The sequence below is a fragment of the Neomonachus schauinslandi genome, chromosome 6 (assembly GCF_002201575.2).
Source record: "Neomonachus schauinslandi chromosome 6, ASM220157v2, whole genome shotgun sequence".
Taxonomy (NCBI): domain Eukaryota; kingdom Metazoa; phylum Chordata; class Mammalia; order Carnivora; family Phocidae; genus Neomonachus; species Neomonachus schauinslandi.
This window is the reverse complement of record NC_058408.1, coordinates 121,914,572-121,932,101: the sequence shown is the minus strand read 5'-3', so window position 1 is coordinate 121,932,101 and position 17,530 is coordinate 121,914,572. Positions and strand designations below refer to the sequence as shown.

Here is a 17,530-nt window from a genome sequence, read left to right as displayed (position 1 = left end):
ACTTCCCTTTCTCTTTCACAACCACACCCGTACACACATAGCGCCGCGCCCACCCCCACTCCCCACCCCTAATCCTCGTAGTACAGTAAAAATAAACTGAGAACCGAGCAGGTTGTTTGCTTTCCCGGAGGAGGCAAAACTGCAGCTGTGGCATGAGCACACTGCCAGGACCTGAATACACGGAAACCAGGTGTGAATAGCAGGTATAGCCTCCAGCCCACAGGGGAACAGAAAGATTCGCTCCCCACAAAGTTGGCAACTTCTCCTACAGGCAACACAATGCTGACCCAGTTCCTCTTCCCCCGGTGACAAATCAAAGCTAAGTCCTGACGCCAGCAAAGAGCCCGCACGGAGGCGGTCCGCAAGCCGCTCTCGGCCAGCGCCCGGCCTCAACCTCCGCCCCGGCCCCGAGCCCGCCCCGAGCCCCGGCGCAGCGGGCGCTGTACCTGGCGAAAAAGTCGGCGAAACCGCCGCTCCGTCGAGCCCGGGCCGAGGTCCCCGCGGCGCCCTGCTCCGTGGCGGGCGCGGGCACCGGCGGCCCGGCGGCGGGCAGGTGGTCGCGGCTCACCTCGAACGTGTTCCGAGAGTTCACCTGAACGTCCGAGACGCCAGGGCGCGGCTCAGCGCCGGCGTCCCCGCTAGTCCTCTCGGCCGAGGCGGCGGCGGACGCGCCCTCCTCGGGACCCCCAGCGCCGTCTCCCGGCCGCTCCAAGTCTTCGCTGCTGCTGCCGTCGCTGGCCGGGCTGCCCTCCGAGCCGCTGCCCGCGCCCTGGGGCTTGTCAGAGTCCGCCGCTGCTAGGCAGCAGCTCCGCAGCGGGTCTTCGAGCGGCGCGGCCCAGTCGGACGGGCTGCCCGCGCCGTCCGCGCCCTCGTCGCCAGGCCCCTCCGGGCGGAGGCGGCGGTGGCGCGGATTCCGGCCGCCCGCGCAGGCCAGCCCGCGAGCCTCCTCCAGGTCCCGACAGTCCTGGCCCGGCAGAAAGCTCGAGTCCCCGTTGGTCATGCCTCTGTGCCGCGAAGCGCGGGCATCCGCCACCTCCGCGTCTCGGTGCTTGGAGCCCGAGTCCCGCGGGCAGGCGTCCGAGCGCGGAGCGGCCGGGAGCGGCGGGGCGCGGGGCTGGCCAGCCGGGAGTGGACAGTAACACAGCCCCGGCTCCAGCTGTCCTCCTGCCGCCGCGAGGTAGCGCCGAAGGAGCTGCTGAGGCGGCGTCTCCTTCTCCTCTTCCTCCTCCTCCTCCTCCTCCGCCGGCGGCTCCACCGCGCCGACGCCTCCGCCAAAACCGCCTGTGGCCCGGATCATCTTCCCGTCTTGGCCCACGGGCTCCGGCGCCGGCACCGGGAACAACTTGGGGTTTCTTCCCGAGCAGGCTCCGGCATCCTCCGGACCCACCATCTAGGGCCGGGTGAGTGCCGCCCGAGGAGGCGACGGAAGAGTCCCCGGCACAGGCTCGGCCCGGGAATAACCCTAGGGGCTGGGGCCACGGCGGCCACCGCCGCAACCTTCCCAGACCCACCCCTCCCACCCCGGGCTCCGGGCAGTTGCGGGAGGGCGGGCACGCGCCGTAGTTCGCGCACGCGCAAACGCCGGCCCGGTCAAACCGCGACCTGGAGATTCCGCGAACCATAGAGATAGTAGCTAGAGAGGCCGCTCCCTGACACTCCGGCGGCCAATCTGGGATCAGCCATCCGGATGATGGAGGCTGGTTGGCTCACCCCGAGCGTGACAATCCTTACAGAGGCACGGGTTTGCCTCTCTTAGCAAAAATTCACTTGACGTACTTAATTTATGGGAGTAGAATACAGGATATTAGATATAAGTCCTTCCAGCTCCAACTGGTCACCGGTGGACTTTACGCTTTTTCATGCATCTTCTCTACCGCCATTGCCACAATCTAGAGCTTCGTCGCTTCATGTCAACACTCTCCCTTCTCCACTTTATCTTCCACGATACTACCAAAGGAATCTTTCTTTTTTTTCTTTTTTTTAAGATTTTATTTATTTGACAGAGAGAGACACAGTGAGAGAAGGAACACAAGCAGGGGGAGTGGGAGAGGGAGAAGCAGGCTTCCCGCCGAGCAGGGAGCCCGATGCGGGGCTCGATCGCAGGACCCTGGAATCATGACCTGAGCCGAAGGCAGACGCTTAACAACTGAGCCACCCAGGTGCCCCCAAAGGAATCTTTCTTATCTAGCACCACGTTTCATCCTATCACTTTTCTTAAAAATCTCCATCATCACTCAAGGAGGGAAAGGAAGTGGAGTCAGGCGGAGAAGCGCTGTTGAAATAATTCCAGAACCCTGTGATAATGGATTGAAATGGGGTGATAGCCACTGAGTGGAAATGAAAGGCGTTTAAAGAAGAAATCGCAAGACGTGCTAACATATAAGAGGAAGAGGGAGGAACCAGCAATTTCTACAAAACTCTTGCTACTGAAACTAATGTGGTTTGAAGAAATGGGATTTGGATTAGAAAAAAAAAAACTTGATTAATAGGGGAAATATATCTGGTAAAGTAAAAGACTGGGACTATCCAGGATATAGTTAGAGATCTAAAACTTGGGTTAGGGCTTCGGTTTGGAGACTCGGATTGAAGAGTCATCTGCATATTGTAACACGGTGAGTCATTAGTGACTTCTGGGAAGAAAGAATAAAGTTGGAGGTGGGGCTGAGACTCAAAGGTGTTATTATTTCAAGATGGGCAAAGAAGTTGTATTGCAAAGGATTAAAGAGGAATTAGCTGTAGATAAAATGAAGGGGAAAATATTGGCCACTCGTTCTAGAGGTATGTCAATGAAAAGAGAAGAAATAGGAGAATGGGGTAGTAATGAGAGGAAGCAGCATTGCCAAGCCTTTATATATTTTTTCTTATATATGCAAGAAGGAATATAACCTATATATGAGTAACAGTAAAATATGTAAATAAGGGCGCCTGGGTGCCTCAGTCGTTAAGCGTCTGCCCTCGGCTCAGGTCATGATCCCAGTGTCCCGGGATGGAGCCCCGCATCGGGCTCCTTGCTCTGCGGGAAGCCTGCTTCTCCCTCTCCCACTCCCCCTGCTTGTGTTCCCTCTCTCGCTGTGTCTCTGTCAAGTAAATAAATAAAATCTTTTTAAAAAATGTAAATAAAATGGACACCCATGTACCCAGCACCCAGTTTAAGAAACATCAAGTGTCTTTTACAATGAGCATTATCTGAAGGCCTTAAGGAAGGAGTAAGTGTCAAAGGCACAGTTAGCAATATATTTATTGCCAAGATTTTTCAGAAGAAGAAATGACTTCCAGGACACAGGTGGAAAAATTAATATAGGAAGAGAGAAAATATTTGTAAATCATATATCTGATTAAGAGTCTAGTATCCAGAATATATAAAGAACTCTTACAACTTAACAAGACAACCCAATTTTAAAGGACTTAAACAGACATTTCTCCAAAGAATATATGTTAATAGCTATTAATAAGCATATGAAGTAATGATCAATATCAAAACCAAATGACATGGCACTCAAACTGACTAGAATGGCTATATTCAAAAAAGTGGAAAGTTGAGTGTTTTAGAGGATGTGGAAAAACTACAACCCTCAAACATTGCTAGTAGAAATGTAAATGGTATGGTTGCTATGGAAAATGTTTGGTGGTTCCTCAATGAAGTTAAACATTCAATTACCTTATGACCCAGAAATTCCACTCCTAGATATGTACCCAAAAGAATTGAAAACAGATGTTCACACAAAAACTTATACATGAATATTTATAGCAGCACAATTAAAACCCAAAAGATAGAGACAACCCAAATGCCCATCAACAGAGGAATGAATAAACAGAATGTGACATTTATACAATGGACTATTATTCAGCCATAAAAAGAAATGAAGTACTGATATATAAAGTAGACGAATCTCAAAAACATTATGCTAAGTGGAAGAAACCAGACACAAAAGGTCCACATTGTATAATTTCATTTGTATGAACTCTCCAGAATAGCTAAATCCATTGAGAAAGAAAACAGATTGGTGATTGCCAATGAGGGGCTGGGTAGGAGAGAAATAGGGACAGACTACCTGATGGATATGTGGTGATGAAAATGTTTTGCAACTAGATACAGGTGGTGGTTGCATGACATGGCGAATGCACTAAATAGCATTGAATTCTACATTTTTTTAATTGTACATGTTTAAATAGCTGTATTTTACGTAAATTTTCACCTCAATAAAAGAAATTTAATTTAGAAGATACCTAGACATAAGTATAGTTATATGATGGTAAAGATGAGGATGGCTGAAAGAGGCTAATCACAATCTTGTTTCAACTTTTTTTCTTTCCTAACTTTCCTAACTTCCTAATTTTTCAAACCTTTTCTTTTTTTTTCTTAAAGATTTTATTTACTTGAGAGAGAGAGCATGAGCGAGAGAGCAGAAGCAGAAGGAGCAGCAGAGAGAGAGGGAGAAGCAGGGGTCGATCCCAGAACCTTATGACCTGAGCTGAAGGCCGTTGCTTAACCGACTGAGCCACCCAGGCACCCCTTTCAAACCTTTTCTAACTAACTTGTTGACTTACTCCTTTCTAGGTATTGCTCTACTTCTCCCTCTATGAAATCATACTACAGTATTTTAAACTCCAATTTCTCTAAATGGTTTATTTAGTTCATCTCCTTCCTCTCCCCTTGTCAATAGCAACAAAAGTTTTATGAATAATAATAGCCCATAGCTACTGTTTTCTCAGTAAAGACTTCAAAACTGAAACACATTTATATTTTGTAACTTTGTCTACAATAATATGTATTCCATAATAAATTATTCTGGCATTCTTCTTGGTTAGTCGTTATATTTTCCACTTTCTTTTTCTTTTTTTTTTTTTAAGATTTTATTTATTTATTTAATTGACAGTGAGAGAGAGAGACAGCGTGAGAGGGAACACAAGCAGGGGGAGTGGGAGAGGGAGAAGCAGGCTTCCAGCTGAGCTGGGAGCCCAATGAGGGGCTCGATCCCAGGACCCTGGGATCATGACCTGAGCCGAAGGCAGTCGCTTAACCAACTGAGCCACCCAGGCGCCCCATATTTTCCACTTTCAACAGTAAAAGTTTCTGTGTTACCTGATAAGTAATATCATATGCCATCTTACAAATTTTTTAAAAATCTACTTTCAAGGTGTAGCATATCCTTTTTTTTTTTTTTTTGGTCCTTAAGAGTTTGACTTTAAAAACTTTTTTTTTTTTTTTTTTAGTTTTACTTATTTAAGTAATCTCTACACCCCACCTGGGACTTGATCTCATTACTCCAAGATCAAGAGTCATGTGCTCTTCCAACTGAGCCAGCCAGGTCCCCCAACATTAAAACTTTTGATACCATATTACTACAACTGTAGGCATAAATAAAATATCCTGGTACATTCCTATAAATCAGGTGAAACTATTAGCATGATAAAATATATTCTTTTTTTAAATTTTTTAAATTTAAATTCAATTAACATTTAGTATATTATTAGTTTCAGAGGTAGAGTTCAGTGATTCGTCTTTTTTTTTTTTTAAGTTTTATTTATTTATTTGAGAGAGAGAGAGAGCACAAGTAGGGGGAGCAGCAGAGGGGGAGGGAGAAGCAGACACCCTGCTGAGCAGGGAGTCAGATGTGGGGCTCGATCCCAGGATCCTGAGATCATAACCTGGGCAGATGCTTAACTGACTGAGCCACCCAGGTGCCCCTGATTTATCAGTCTTATATAACCTCCAGTGCTCATTACATCACATGCCCTCCTTAATGCCTATCACCCAGTTACCAATCCCTCAATCCCCTCCCCTCCAGCAACCCTCACTTTGTTTCCTATGATTAAGAGTCTCTTGGGCGCCTGGGTGGCTCAGTTGGTTAAGCGACTGCCTTCGGCTCAGGTCATGATCCTGGAGTCCCGGGATCGAGTTCCGCATCGGGCTCCCTGCTCAGCGGGGGGTCTGCTTCTCCCTCTGATCCCCTTCCCTCTCGTGCTCTCTGTCTCTCATTCTCTGTCTCTCAAATAAATAAATAAAATCTTTAAAAAAAAAAAAAAGAGTCTCTTATGGTTTGTCTCCCTCTCTGATTTCGTCTTGTTTTATTTTTTCCTCTCTTCCCCTATGATCCTCTGTTTTGTTTCTTAATTTCCACATATGAGTGAAATCTTACGATAATTGTCTTTCTCTGTCTGACTGATTTCACTTAGTATAATACCTTCTATTTCCATCCACGTCATTGCAAATGGCAAGATTTCTTTTTTGATGGCTGAGTAATATTCCACTGCATAAAAATATACCACATCTTCTTTATCCATTCATCTTCTGAGGGACATCTGGGCTCTTTCCATAGTTCGGCTATTGTGGACATTAATGCTATAAACATTGGGGTGCAGGTGCCCCTTCAGATCATTACATTTGTATCTTTGGGGTAAATACCTAGTAGTGTAATTGCTGGGTCATAGGGTAGCTCTATTTTCAACTTTTTGAGGACCCTCCATACTGTTTTCCAGAGTGGCTGCACCAACTTGCATTCCCACCAACAACGTAAGAGGGTTCTCCCGAGAAAGGATATTCTTAATCTCTCTGTTATAAAATATTAATTAACAGTTAAAGTATGGAAAACTATGAGTATACTTTGGATTCTTACATTTGCTAAGAAAATTTGACTTTAATAGAAATTCTCAAAATACATACAGTTTGTCATATTCTACCTGTATGATCCTCCCCTCATTATTGAACAGTAAATATGGTTCCATTATCCCATAATATTATTTTGCCAAAATTGTACTCAAGGAGAGTACAAAGGCCTCAAAACTCTTTATATCTTTCTTTAATCCTCAACCTTTTTCTTTTTCTTTTTTTTTTTTTAAGATTTTATTTATTTATTTGAGAGAGCGAGAATGAGAGAGAGTACATGAGAGGGGGGAGAGTCAGAGGGAGAAGCAGGCTCCTAGCCAAGCAGGGAGCCCGATGTGGGACTCGATCCTGGGACTCCAGGATCATGACCTGAGCCGAAGGCAGTTGCTTAGCCAACTGAGCCACCCAGGCGCCCCTCAACCTTTTTCTTATGTACTGGATTTCCAAAAAGCTTTCAAACATGCTTTAACTTCTATTATGTTAAATCACCACTATCACCACCCACATACTCTTAGAGCAATGTTTCTCAAACTCACCTGCACATTAGTAACATTTAGGAAATTTTAAAAATGCTTACGTCTGGACACCACCCGAGACCAATTAAGTCAATATCTCTGGAAGAGGAGCCTTACACTGATATTAAAAGCTATTCAAGTAATCTAATTTACAATCAACGTTGAGAAATACTGGCTTATGGCTACAACCTTATCTCTCTGCTTCCCTGAGCAAGCAAGCTTCTTTAAAAAGCTGTTTACACATTGTGCACACTTAGATGTGATACCATGAAAAAGACACAGTGTGGCTGAGAATGTATAAGCTCAACCTAATCACACAAAAATCATCAAATTTAAAATGAAGAAAATTCTATTTAAAAAAGGAAATGGGGGATTCTTATTCTTCAAAAAAAAAATGCCAGTATCATGAAAGACAAAGAAAAGCTGTGGACATAGTTGAGATGAAAGAAGATTAAAACAAAATGACAATTATATGGAATACCTGCCCGTAAACTTGACTTTGTACTCAGTAGACAAAAGAAAACAGTCTACAAAGGACACTACTACATCAACCAACACAATTGTCATATGTACAGTAGGTTAAATAAAGGTGTCAATGTAAATATTGATAGTTACAATTATAATTGATATTTACAATTTATAACTGCTATATCAGTTCTGTAAGAAAATATTTCTATTCTTAGGAAATATGCAGTGGAGTATTTAGGATAAGGGATATATGTAATTTACCCTCAAAAAGTTCAGAAAAAAAATTGTTCATGCATACACACACAGAGCTCGTGACAAAGTGAAATGGGATAAAATGTTAGCAGTAGAGAAATCTGGGAAAGATATATGAGTATTCTTTGTGTTATTTTTATGTTTGCAACTTTTTCTTTTTTTTAAGATTTTATTTGAGAGAGTAAGTGAGAGAGAGAGAGAAAGAGCGGGGGGGGGGGGAGTAGAGGGAGAGCTGAGCAGGGAGCCCAAGGTGGGGGCTTAATCCAGGACCCTGAAATCATGAGCTGAGCTGAAGGCAGATGCTTAACTGAGCCACCCAGGTGCCCCTATGTTTGCAACTTTTTCTAAGTTTAAGGTCATTTCCAAAAAATGTTTTAAAGATGTCTCCATTTCCTCACCTCCCATTTACTCTGTTCTAGCTTCTGTACACTATTCTTTACTCTCATTAATGACTTTCTTATTCTTTAAAGATTTTATTTATTTATTTATTAGAGACCGAGCGAGAGAGAAACAGCATGAGAGAGGAGAGGGTCAGAGGGAGAAGCAGGCTCCCCGCTGAGCCGGGAGCCCGATGTGGGACTCGATCCCAGGACCCCGGGATCATGACCCGAGCCGAAGGCAGTCGCTTAACCAACTGAGCCACCCAGGCGCCCAATGACTTTCTTATTCTTGATCGAGTAGAAAGTTTTAAGTCTCCATCTTGCTTGATCTTTCAACAGCATTTATACTGTTGATCACTCCTTCCATGTTGAAACACTCCTTTCTCTAGCTTTTAACTTTTTGGGCGCCTGGGTGGCTCAGTCGGTTAAGCATCTGCCTTCGGCTCAGGTCATGATCCCAGAGTCCTGGGATCGAGTCCCTCATTGGGCTCCCTGCTCAGCAGGGAGTCTGCTTCTCCCTCTTCCTCTGCCACTCCGCCCCCCCCGTTGTGCTCTCTTGCTCTCAAATAAATAAATAAAATCTTTTAAAAAAAAATAAAAGAGGGCGCCTGGGTGGCTCAGTTGGTTAAGCGACTGCCTTCGGCTCAGGTCATGATCCTGGAGTCGCAGGATCGAGTCCCACATTGGGCTCCCTGCTCGGCAGGGAGTCTGCTTCTCCCTCTGACCCTCCCCCCTCTCATGCTCTCTCTCTCTCATTCTCTCTCTCAAATAAATAAATAAAATCTTTAAAAAATAAATAAATAAAAGAAACACTTTTTCCTTAAGGTAGTTTTCATTACTCTATTGTTGCCATAGTCTCTCTGTTTTCCTCTTACCTTTTTGACCACCTTGTCTCAGTTTCTTCCTGGGAAGGCAGAATTTCTTCCTCTTTAATGAAATTTCTTAACAGAATAAGTCTGAAGCCTCTTCTCTTCTCACTCAACCCTCTGTACTCCAGGCAATCTCATTAATTCTCATGATTTAGATGATCATCTATAAACTGATGACTAGAATTTAACCTACCGCTCCTACATTACAATCCAAATATATGACATTTCCATACAGATATTTCTAGGCATCATAAACATAACATGACTAAAATGAGTCTCTCCTGGTTTTCTTCCATTGTTTTCTATCTTTTTATGTACCACCACCATCCACTCAGTCACTCTAGATCTGACATGCTGTCTACCCAACATTTCTGCTTGCTGGTGTCAAAGCCACCTAAAACCTAATACGTACAAGACTAAATTCATAATCGCCTCCTTTAAATCTATTCTTATTATAATAATCTATATCTTACTGAGTAACAATACTGTACATCTAGTTGCACAAACCTATAACCCAAGAGTCATCCTTGATACTTCTCTCTTTCTTATCCGCTTAGCCAAGTATAGTGGGTTCAACTGTGTCCTCCCAAGAGATATGTCCAGGTCCTAACCCCTAGTACCTGTGAATGTGACTATTTAAAAAAGGATCTTTGCAGATGTAATTAAGGTAAGGCTCTTAACATGAGATCATCCTAGATTAGACTTCTTCCTCTCCTCATAGAGCTAATAAATAGATATGATGGGTGTCCTTTAAAAAGACAGAAAAAAAAAGACACATAGAGACATGGGGAAGAAGGCCATGTGAAGATGGAGGTAGATATTGGAGTGACATGTCTACCAGCCAAGGAACACAAAGAATTACAGCTAGGGGCACCTGGGTAGTTCAGTGGGTTGAGCGTCCAACTTTTGATTTTGGCTCAGGATCATGGGATCAAGCCCTGCCTCAGGCTCCATGCTCAACAGGGGGCTCCATGCTCAACAGGGAGTCACTTGAGATTCCCTCCCCACTGTGCGTGCTCTCTCTCTAATAAATAAGTAAATAAATCTTAAAAAAAAAAAAAAAAAGGAATTGCTAACAGCTACCATAAGTTAGGAGAGTAGTATGAAGTGAATTCTCCCTCAGAGCCTTCAGAAAAAATCAATCCTGCCAACACCTTGATTTCATATTTCTGGTCTGCAGAACTGTGACAGAATAAATTTCTGTTGTTTTAAGCTACCTAAGTTTTGGTAATTGTTATCACAGCCCTAGGAAGCTAATACACAAAGAAGTTACTGAAGTCTGTCTTTTTTTATCTCCTATGTGTCTTGTATTTTTTATATAAAATGTTTTTATTGTTCTTTTTAAAAATATAATACGGTGTTATCAACTGTAGTCATCGTTTGGTTTATGTTAGATCCTCTGAAATTGGATAGCTGAAAGATCCTTACACACTTTCAGCTATAATATGAATAAAGTCTGAGGATCTAATGTAAATATCTTTTTTTTAATTTTTTTTTTAAGATTTTATTTATTTATTTGAGAGAGAGAGAATGAGAGACAGAGAGCATGAGAGGGAGGAGGGTCAGAGGGAGAAGCAGGCTCCCCGCTGAGCAGGGAGCCCGATGCGGTACTCGATCCCGGGACTCCAGGATCACGACCTGAGCCGAAGGCAGTCGCTTAACCAACTGAGCTACCCAGGCGCCCTAATGTAAATATCTTTTAAATTTATTCACTTCACACTATATCCACCTACCCGGACTAAATTGCCATCATCTTTTCCTGGGTGACAGAATTAACTTCCAGCTGGCCTCCCCATATTCATTTGGGGGCACATCCAAACAATTCTCCATGGCTGCAGCCAAAGTACTTTTTTATGAACACAAATCTGATCATGTCACTGCCCTGCTTTTTTAGTGAACATCATATTAACCTTTCAACCTTTTATTTATTTTTTAAAAAATATTTTATTTATTTATTTGACAGAGAGAGACACAGCAAGAGAGGGGACACAAGCAGGGGCCGAGGGAGAGGGAGAACCAGACTCCCTGCTGAGCAAGGAGCCCGATGCGGGGCTCAATCCCAGGACCCCGGGATCATGACCTGAGCCGAAGGCAGACGCTTAACGACTGAGCCACCCAGGCGACCCCCTTTCGACCTTTTAAAATAAACATTTCTTCCTCAATTTTCATTGCCCTATTGTCTCCATTTTTTTTTCTCCTACATTTTTGGCTATATTTTTCTGAGTATACTTAGGGAGGGTTCTTCTTCCTTAATCTAAATGCAATGGCTTCCTATTCTCTTAAGACCAAAGACAAACTTTTCTCATGACCTACAAAGCTCTTCACAGTCTATGTACCTATCTAGCCTCCTCTCCCTCTTCTCTCCCCAAAATCCCCGGGCTTTAGTCATACTGATCTTCTTTTCATCCCAGCTACTACAAAACTTCTTCTGCAAGCTCATATATCTAGGTTGTTCTGCATAATGACCTGGGATTTTTGTTATACTAACTTTTATCTGTCTCTCCAGCCTCATTTCTCATTTCTCTTCTCCCCACTCATCATGTTTCAGACACATTGCTCTTTTCTCTGTTTCTGAAATTATGTGCAAAGCCCCCTCTCCCTAAGGGTCTTCATGTATGTTGGTCCCCCTGCCTAGAGAGGTCTCTTCCCCACCTTGATGACCTGGGCTAACTCCTACTCTTTCTTCAGGACTCAGTTTGTCTGTCTGTCTATTATTTTTTAAATAGGTTCCACGCCCAGCATGAGTCTAACGTGGGGCCTGAACTCACGACCCTGAGATCAAGAGTTGGCTACTTAACTGACTGAGCCACCCAGGTGCCCCCAGGATTCAGTTTTAATGTTACCTCCCCAGAGAACTCTTCTCTGACTTTCCATCTAATTGATTAGACTTGAGTTATATGCTTTCAAAGCACCTTTTTTCTTTGTAGCCACTGTCAACAGCTCCAATCTTATAGCATTCTGGACTGGCATTTGTATACACACACATAAATAAATAAATTTTTTTTTCTTTTTTAAAGATTTTTTTTTTAATTTGACAGAGAAAGACACAGTGAGAGGGAACACAAGCGGGGGAGTGGGAGAGGGGGAGAAGCAGGCTTCCCGCGGAGCAGGGAGCCCAATGCGGGGCTCCATCCCAGGACCCTGGGATCATGACCTGAGCCGAAGGCAGACACTTAACTACTGAGCCACCCAGGCGCCCCGATAAATAAAATCTTTTTAAAAAAATACATATCTAGTACCCAGGAAATTCCCAACTCAATAGATTAAGCATATCTATAATCCTCAAGGCCATTGTTCAGAAACTGCCTGAGGCTGATTCCTATTTATACTCTTCAATGCATACAATTTCATCTTCATGGATAAATGTTTAACCTAAAGATGACTTGTGTTGTATGAGTAGGCACTAGTGAGATCTAAAATAACCATAGGTTATCCTTACTATATACTGATCTGAAAGCTTTGATGAGCTTATGAGGTTTGATGATAAACTGATTAAACAAAAATGTGGTCAATATGTTCATCTGGAAATCCACTGAGAAGACTCAGAATAAATTTGATATCAAAATCTAAAAGAAAATTCTGTAAAGCAATGGGAATGAACAACCTTCTATGGGACCATGTGACTTGGATTGGCACTGAAATCATCTTCAATGTCCACAAATGGTTTAAATTCCATGCATGCCTGGTAAAGCCTCAGCTGGTAACAGGGGGTGAGTAAGTCTACGATTGTGGATTATAGCTAGATAACAAGTATTGAAAGGATGTTTATTACAGATTAACTCAGCAGGATAGGTTATGTGTGGGAAATAAATGATAGTAAAATCACAAAGCAGCTGCTGTTTGGTAAGCCACAGAGGGACAGCCACAAACCAAGAGACAGATGAAATGCTTTAGAAATGCACACTGATCTTCTGGAAAAGCAAACTGATGGCACATATTAAGAGGCACTGTAATCCTACTCCTGGGAATCTATCATAAGGAAAATCATTCAAAAGAATAAAATAAAAGCTATACAAAGCTGCTTACAGCAACATATTTAATAGTTAAAAATTAAAAATTACTGAAATTGTCGGGGTGCCTGGGTGGCTCAGTCAGTTAAGCATCTGCCTTCGGCCCAGGTCATGGTCTCAGGGTCCTGGGATTGAGCCCCCACGGCTGGCTCCCTGCACAGTGGGGAGCCTGCTTCTCCTTCTCCCTCTGCCCCTCCCCCTGCTTGTGCTCTCTCTCGCTCTCTCTCAAATAAATAAATAAAATCTTTAAAAAGAATTACTGAAATTGTCAATAATACAGGAAGTGTAGGAAAATCTAGTATATCAGTGAAATAGGCAGATGATTAAAATGATAAAAATGCAGACATATGGATAAATTTTACAAAGTAATATTAAATAAAAGGTAGAGATATACAATTACATATCATAATGACAGTGATGTATAAAACTGCATTTCTAGCTTGATAAGGCCACAAAGGATAGACATGAAAGAAGACTAATGGAGGTTTTTAAAATTTTTGTACCTTCCTTTTTATGAAATTTAAAAAATTGATTCAGTGGTAACCCTCTACAAGAATGCTCTTGAAACTGTTTCCATATGCATGCCATAGCTATGAGTTATGACAAAACAAGAGTTGCAAATATTTTTTATGCTACAGGAGGGCATTCAGTTACATTTGGAAGAAAAAGCATCTATAAGCATTTATTGAGGGGCATCTGGTTAAGTGGCTCAGTCTGTTAGGTGAGGGACTCATGATTTCTGCTTGGGTCATGATCTTGGGGGCATGAGATCAAGACCTGCATTAGCAGGAAGTATGCTTGAAGTTCTGCTTCAGATTCTGCTTGAGATTCCCTCTGCCCCTCTCTCTCTCTCTCCCCCTCATAAAGAGGAGAGCTTTTAAAAAAAAGCTATTGACAGACTCACAAAAACAGTGACAGGTTCTGCAAATAGTTGCTACTGCTATAATCAAATGAGAGTTTTTGCATAAATGCGGCATAAGGAGGACTAAATCTGTCAAGTGTTAGTATTTTCAGAAATGTTTGGGGTCAGACTTGGAGTAGATTAAATATTTCCCTTTATATTTCAATGATGTCTTTATTTTTATTACCAAAGTATAATAGGAAGCCATTTTATAATAGAAAAGAATATAGAAAACAAATTTTTAGGTATTTTTAAGCTATTCTTAACTATTTCAAATTACTTTTCTTTGACTAGTAATGAAGCTGAACCTGTCCCACACCTTACCCCTCTCCCATATTACTTAGCCATTTACATTGCTTTCTTCTTTTTTTTTTTGCGACTAAGTAAAAAATTTATTTGGTCCAACCTATTTCCAGTCCACTTTAGTGACTAGATAATCCTAAGAAATATTTGTGAATTGAAAGGGGACCATGGAGAAGTGTATAAATTATGAGCTGAAAGATAATCTTACAGTGCTTTATTTATTTAAGATTTTATTTATTCATCCATGAGAGACAGAGAGAGAGAGAGAGGCAGAAGCAGGCTCCCAAGGAGCAGGGAGCCCGATGCGGGACTCGATCCCAGGACCCTGGGATCATGACCTGAGCCGAAGGCAGACGCTTAACCATCTGAGCCACCCAGGCGCCCTACAGTGCTTTAAATGTTTAGGGAAAGACAACAGAAATCTCCTTTAGAAGATACGATTATCTTTAAGATGTAAGTGTATGTTGTGAATTCCTGAAGGGAATAGGTCAACTAAATCTGTGTCTAGGCTACTGGGGGAGAATAGTACCCTGGTGGCTTGCTCACAATGGGTATGTGAAGGATAAAAGGGATAGAAGAGAAAAAAGAATTGAATAGAAGAATCCAGGACGCACTGTTAGAAAGCAGTAGGGATAAAGTAACCATAGAACAGAAAACCTCCGATATCTGGAACTATCCTGGAGACCCAGACGGCATGACTTAGTCAAATCAAGTGCACATGTAACCTATGACCCAGCAATTCCACTCCTGGTTATACCCTTCAAATGAATTTTCTCAGAGATCCCTAAGAGGACATGGTAGAGGATGCTCATTAAAGTGTGTGATTGTTGTTGTTGTTTGAGGTGGAAAGGAATTGGAGAGAGTCCAGTTGGAGTAAATGTATAATAAGTGGTAGATGAACCATGATGGAGAACAATGCAACAATTTGTAACAACAGATTAGATACACAGAGCAACCTGGATGGATATTAAAAACATAGTGTCAGGGCACCTGGGTGGCTCAGTTGGTTAAGCGGTTACAGTTACGAGTCTGCCTTTGGCTCAGGTCATGATCTGAGTCCTGGGATTGAGCCCTGTGTCAGGCTCCTTGCTCAGCTGGGAGCCTGCTCCTCCCTCCAGCTTATGTTCTTTCTCTCTCTCTCTCAAATAAAGAAATAAATCTTAAAATAAAAAAAACATAGTGTCCAGTGGAAAAAGAAAGGAGAACAATAGTGTCATTTACATAAATTAAAAATACCTATACACAAAACAGAAATACAAGAACACAAATAAATTTTTAGAATCTATGTTAAATGTGTTAAAATCGTTGTCTATGGAAGAGAGAAAGGAATTGCTGATAGGAAATAAAACTGAATATAGTACCAAATAAAAAATGCAGCTGAGAGTCTTTGCATGAATAAATGATGATAATGTTTTAAGAACTGAGGAAGTTGTTAATGATCCTCTGCATTCAAGGGGAAAGAAGGAAAAGGAAGAAGGAAGCAAGAAAGAGAGAGGAAGAAAGCAAGCAAGCAGGAAACTCTGACCAGTAATAAACCTGTGCTTCCTTTGATCACAGGGCTTTGTGCATGCTGTTCCATCTGCTAGAAATTATAATCACTCCCCACACCCCCTACCAGAATTACCTATTTTCTTCAGATCTCAAGTCATCATTCCTTCAGGAAAAGCCTTCAGTGACCTCCCTGACAAGGCCACATCCTGCTATTATGATAGGTCCTAACACTTAATACTTAGACACTAATTACAACTAAAATTATAGAATTTGAAAACTTCACATTGGTTAGTGTGATTCTTTAATATCTGCTTTCTGCTAGCAGACCACATACTCAACTAGGGCGGGGATGGTATCATATTCTTTTCCTCAGCCCCTGACATAGTGGTTGATATAGAACAAGTGGCGAATTTATATTTGTTGGATAAGTGAATTAATAAAAGGATAAATGAATGAACTGAGAAGAATCAAGATAGGAAAGGAGAGTAAAAAGTGGAAGGACTGTGCAAGAAGCCTCAGAGAAGTTCTTGAAAGTATTTGCCAAAAAGAAGGAGGGAATGTTTCTTAAGTTTACCACACCTTTTCCATGCCAGGTGTTATATATACATATTTCACTCACAGGCATTGTTACCTCTGTTTTAAAAATTAGTAAAAACGAAGTCTGTCTGACCTCCATGTTTGTGCTTTTTTCCATGTATCATTGAGGATGTGAAGATGAAAATTGTAGGAAATAAGAATATTCACCACAAACACTGACTAGGAGGGAAAGGAAAGAAGAGACGGAGAGAAAGCAAGTGTTGAGCAGCAATGACCACCGAAACAGTACTTCTGACCTAAAACCAAAAGTAATCTACTGGAAACAGCTCACCCTTTGAATGGAGAGTAAGAGTAGGCCAAAATAGGGGTGCCTGGGTGGCTCAGTCAGTTTCGGCTCTTGGTTTCAGCTCAGGTCGTGATCTCAGGGACATGGGATCAAGCCCAGTGTTCAGCCCCACATCAGGCTCTGTGCTGAGTGTGGAGTCTGCTTGAGATTCCCTCTCTCTCCTCCTCTCCCTCCCCCTCTGCCCCTCTCCCTGCTGGCTCTCTTTCTCCCTCTCTGAAATAAATGAATAAAATCTTAAAAAAAAAAAGAAGGCCAAAATAATATGCACTATAATCCTGAAATTTTAAATCTAGATGCATGGGTCTCACACTGAAGCCTTTAGGGACCAATATGGCTGATGGATAGTAGACAAGGAAGTAGTGGGGAACAAGAGAATGCATACTGAGTGTGTGCCCCACCTAAAGGCATTCAGAAATCAATTAAATATCACACACACACACACACAGGCACACTGTTTTAACCAAACACAATAATTCCACTGGCAGAGTGTGGGTCATGGGCCTCAAAGAGTTTATGCCTCTGTGATTGCTCTAAATTCTAGAGAAAAGAGCTGACCATGGCAAAAAACAAACAAACAAAAACAAAAATCAAAAAACAAAAACAAAGGTAATAGAAAACATTATTCTAAACCATAGTAATCAAAATTTACAATAATCAAATGGGGTACATGAGTCTATTCTTAGGATTCATCTTAATTCATCAGTTAAATTTAACTCAACAAACCAGTAAATATTATTTGTAGATAAAAAATAATGACCCAGGTGTCAAGGGTTACATGATGGAATGAGTAACCATCTCTGTACTTCCTTATTTCTCAGTTCAGATCCTACGAAGTTTCAAGAATGGGCAGT

General features: G+C 42.3%; 1 protein-coding gene across 1 annotated transcript in view; it reads right to left on the bottom strand.

Annotated features, from left to right (window-relative positions):
* Positions 1–1,424, bottom strand: part of TBC1D12 (TBC1 domain family member 12) — a 98,476-nt gene extending 97,052 nt beyond the window's left edge. Inside the window, exon 1 of the mRNA XM_021699585.2 lies at positions 447–1,424. Within this exon, the coding sequence (XP_021555260.1) occupies positions 447–1,390 (944 nt within the window). The 5' untranslated portion in view covers positions 1,391–1,424. The remainder of the gene's footprint in view (positions 1–446) is intronic.
* Positions 1,425–17,530: the final 16,106 nt, after the last annotated feature.